The sequence below is a fragment of the Numida meleagris genome, unplaced genomic scaffold, assembly GCF_002078875.1.
Source record: "Numida meleagris isolate 19003 breed g44 Domestic line unplaced genomic scaffold, NumMel1.0 unplaced_Scaffold1313, whole genome shotgun sequence".
Classification (NCBI taxonomy): Eukaryota; Metazoa; Chordata; class Aves; order Galliformes; family Numididae; genus Numida; species Numida meleagris.
Window position 1 is genome coordinate 1 of NW_018363101.1, and position 3,547 is coordinate 3,547.

The window sequence follows — 3,547 nt, forward strand, 5'->3', positions numbered from 1 at the left end:
GCTCTTGCCGTACCCAGGGATGGGGGCACTGTGGGAACATCACACCCAGCGTCTTAGATTTCATGAGGACAACATGTTGTCAGGAGAAGAGGCTGTGCCGAGCCTTTGGGTGATCATGGGCTGGGGATTTCCCCATCGCACGTTGGTTGCGTGTGGTATGGAGAGGAGCTGGCAGCTGCTTTACCTTTCTTGCCCCGGCCAGGAGGTGGCAAAGGGACTTCTGAGGCCTTGCGGGGTTTCCCGGGCGGTGGTTTGGGTACAAACTCCCGTCGAAACCTACACAAAAGGAGAAGACACAGATGTGACCCAGGGCTCCAGCTGCCCTTTCTGCTTGCTGGGATCACCTGCTCACAGGCAGATTTTCACTTTGCGTAAGGGCCGCTGTTCCCCAGTGTCAACTGCGCCGCAGTACCAAGGACTGTCCTGAGAAACGGAGTCACGCAGGCCTCAATGGGACAAAAATGTCACCTAAATTCCTTCATCTCTCCCATCAGATCTACCTCACAGAAATGTCCACAGCCCAGGGAGACGTGGAATATTTCCTGGAGGTGAGGTGGACATTCCAGCAAGTCAACAGGAGGTCAAGCCTTCCCTAAGTTCCCTAAGCAACGTGACCTGCGACCTTAGCTGTTAGCGAGCACCAGGGGAGCCTGGTATGCTGACTCTCTAAGAAAACATGGAGTGTGGAGCAGGGTGGAGTTCCGTGGCCAAATTCCGTGACCACCCTGCAGGGATGGGGACTTGATGATACTATTAGATTACACGGATAAGCTGTCTTGTTTTCTGGACCCACCCTGAGCCAGCGGTTTTCCACCTTTCTGTCAAAAACGTGCTTTCAAGTAAACTTTGCAGGACAAAGGTATATTTGACTCGGGTGACTCAAGCTCCACCCAAGAGTAAGAAATAGCATAAAACGGCATAAGAGAGAAGGAATTTGGGGTGGCGGAAGGCGCCATCCGCAAGCGGGGAAGACAACATCGCAGACAAACCGGGAGCAGCCAATGAGCTGTGCCTCCCTCTCCTCCCCAGAGGTACGCCTGTTGGGTAGGATTCACACTCGATTATGCTGAGTGCTTCCCTCAGAAACTCAGAAATCTCTGCAGAGTTACGCCACTATTTAACGCAATTGTAGTCAGCCCTTTTATTCCTGCTCCTGGTTAACCTCACATGCTCTTGCAGACAGTGCGTTTATCACCGGCAATCCAATCCAGTCTGTAATCTGTTGCTTTAATAAGCCATACTATTCACTAAGCTAACTGTGAGAGTTCTCTCTGGGCACGGCCACACTCCTGAAGAGCGGTTGCGAGAGCCCATTCAAACGCAACTGGACGAACGGGGCGGTGCAGTGTGAATCCGTACTGGCGATACTTCACGGACTTACAAGCTGGAACACAAGGGGGTTTATTCTCTGCCAAACTTCTCTGAGCTATTTCTGCCTGTGTTCCCATGGCAGGACACCCACGGTCACAAGGAGCAAGCACGACTGAAGGAGAGCTGAGCAGCTGCACCAAGCAGGGGCTACAGCCACAGACATACTCACTTGGGAAAGACGATGACTCGGCCAGAGGAGGTCAGGGAGGCTACAGGTGCCACCCGGGACACCACCGTGTCCAGGAGCCAGGGGACCTGCAATGGAGGAACAAGGAGGATGTGGGACGTCCCTGTCATGGCTGAGGCACCGGAGAGTGCTGGAGGAGCCCAAGGCAGGGAGAGCTGACAGCACCACAGCACTTGGCGCGGCCCGAGCAGCTGGCCAGCTCCTGGCGGGCCGTGTGTGGGCAGAGCAAGGGCCATGGGAGTGCCCAAGCCACGGAGAAACCAAAACCTCACCTTGAAAACAACTTTTTCTAGGTTCTCTTTCCCGCTGATCCTCTCCAGGAAGTCGTAGTAGAACTTCATTTGAACTCTCGTTCCTTCAATGACAAGCACTCCTATGTCCTTCAGGACAAAGGCAATATTCTCCCCCTTCTTCAGGCAGTGGGAGATGAGGGATGTGGTGCCAAATACGCAGGCCTTCCCTGTCTGCCAGGTCACAGATGCGGCTGCGGCCACCTCAGAGAATTTGAGGGGCTCCACCTCCTTATGGCCTGGAAAATCACACAAGAGTGTCAGAGTCATTCACGCAGAGGCTCTTCCACCCGTGCGTCCCAAGTGCTACTCACTGCAGTCACGTCACCACCCAGGACAACCCCCATATTTGGACGGGCTCCATGGAGGGGGTGGTTTGCTTTTGAGAATGGAGGCGATAGCTCCCTTTGTCCCATCTGTGCAGCCAGAAAGGGTTTAAGCCCCCTCCTACCTGGCAGATATTCCTTGTTATCCGTGAGGTTACGGATGTCTGCAAGGCTCCTGGCCAGGCAAAACGCAGGCCACTGTACGATCATGGTTCCATCCTCAGCCTCAATCCGTTCGGCGACAACGCTGAAGGAACCGAAGGTGGGAATTCGAACCCCCTGCATGTGGAAGAGGAAGGGCCAAAGGGTTAAGGCTGGAGGAAGAGCTGAAGGCTGCCCTATCCAGGGTCTGTGCTTCGGGCCTTCCGTGCCCTCTCCCACTGTTCAGAAGCTCAGGCCAGGGCAGCGGGAGAGCTTTGGGAAGGAGGTGCCCGGTCCTCTCCCTCCCTTTGCCCTCCAAAAACGCAGCACAGCAGTCAGGGCAGAAGCAGCCTCGGGGAATCCAGAGGCTTCCAGAGACTGGGATCAGCCCCAGCATACCACACCACAAGTCATACCACGCATGCGGGAGGCCCGCTGGTACTTTACAGGGATTTTTGGGGGTCAGTTTCCTGCTTTCTGTGGACGGGAAGAGTCATTGCATTCTGTGGCCCAAGGCAAGGGGTCTCCCCACCCCTCCAAGCAGACAAGCGGGAAGAAGGCGCTGACCCACCTTGCGTAGCAGGAGCTGCTGTTGTACGTAGACGGCCACTGCATCCCAGACAGCAACACGCTCTGGAGGGCAAAGGAAAAGCAGGTCACACTCTCTGCCTCTGCCGCTTCCCGGTGCTCCTACTGCCTCGCAGTGGGAGGGAGGTGGCAGATGAGAAGCGTTGTCACTGTCCCCAGCCTCAAATGGAGACAGCCCTGAGATGGTCCCTGTGCTGGGTCTCGCCCGCTCAGTGCCAGGACCTGGTAGCAGCTCTGCTCCTGTGGTGGCTGCGGACCCATGTACCTTTGGCAGTGACCTCTGGCATCTTGTAGTCACGCTCTGTTGTGGGGCCATCCTTCCAGAAATTGATCTTGGTCCGCTTCATACCGGCAGGGTGCTCCGCACTGGCAACAGCCGTGTGGGAACTCATCCCTTCCAGATGCACCAGCTCTCCGCTGGATGCTCCTTCAGGAACCAGGACCCACCACTGCACACCGCCCTTATACCCCTCTAGGGTAGCCGCATCATAAACGTTGCCACGGTGACACAACCGTAAGAGGCCAGAGCTCACTGCTGCCCATTATGACGCTGGCACCACCAGCCTGCTGCTTGCCCTGAAATGGCAGGAGCCCAGCTCTGGCCCTTGCTGGTTGGCAGTGCTCAGCTAGGCTAAAACAGGCCA

At 56.0% G+C, this 3,547-nt stretch overlaps 1 protein-coding gene across 2 annotated transcripts; it reads right to left on the reverse strand.

The window, feature by feature from the left end:
• Positions 1–49: 49 nt before the first annotated feature.
• LOC110390556 (coiled-coil domain-containing protein 81-like) lies at positions 50–3,538 on the reverse strand. 2 transcript variants are annotated; one of them, XM_021381945.1, is made up of 6 exons: positions 3,169–3,538; positions 2,887–2,948; positions 2,300–2,453; positions 1,831–2,087; positions 1,541–1,626; positions 56–276 (listed from the first exon to the last, which is right to left on the reverse strand). In XM_021381945.1, the coding sequence occupies exons 1-6, from the start codon at positions 3,293–3,295 to the stop codon at positions 114–116; spliced, it is 849 nt and encodes a 282-aa protein (XP_021237620.1). In that variant the 5' UTR covers positions 3,296–3,538; the 3' UTR covers positions 56–113. The 2 variants fall into 2 exon arrangements, with proteins under 2 accessions (XP_021237618.1, XP_021237620.1); XM_021381943.1 differs by having other exon boundaries at positions 50–276; positions 2,887–3,538.
• Between the last annotated feature and the right edge of the window lie 9 nt (positions 3,539–3,547).

What these genes read in the sequence shown, in the direction of transcription:
- LOC110390556 (XM_021381943.1), bottom strand. Translation starts at nt 3,219, where the DNA reads ATGGCCCCACAACAGAGCGTGACTACAAGATGCCAGAGGTCACTGCCA. An exon ending in AGCAGCTCCTGCTACGCAAG is followed by an intron (nt 2,454 to 2,886) that starts GTGGGTCAGCGC and finishes TTCCACATGCAG; the next exon opens with GGGGTTCGAATTCCCACCTT. An exon ending in TAACAAGGAATATCTGCCAG is followed by an intron (nt 2,088 to 2,299) that starts GTAGGAGGGGGC and finishes GTGATTTTCCAG; the next exon opens with GCCATAAGGAGGTGGAGCCC.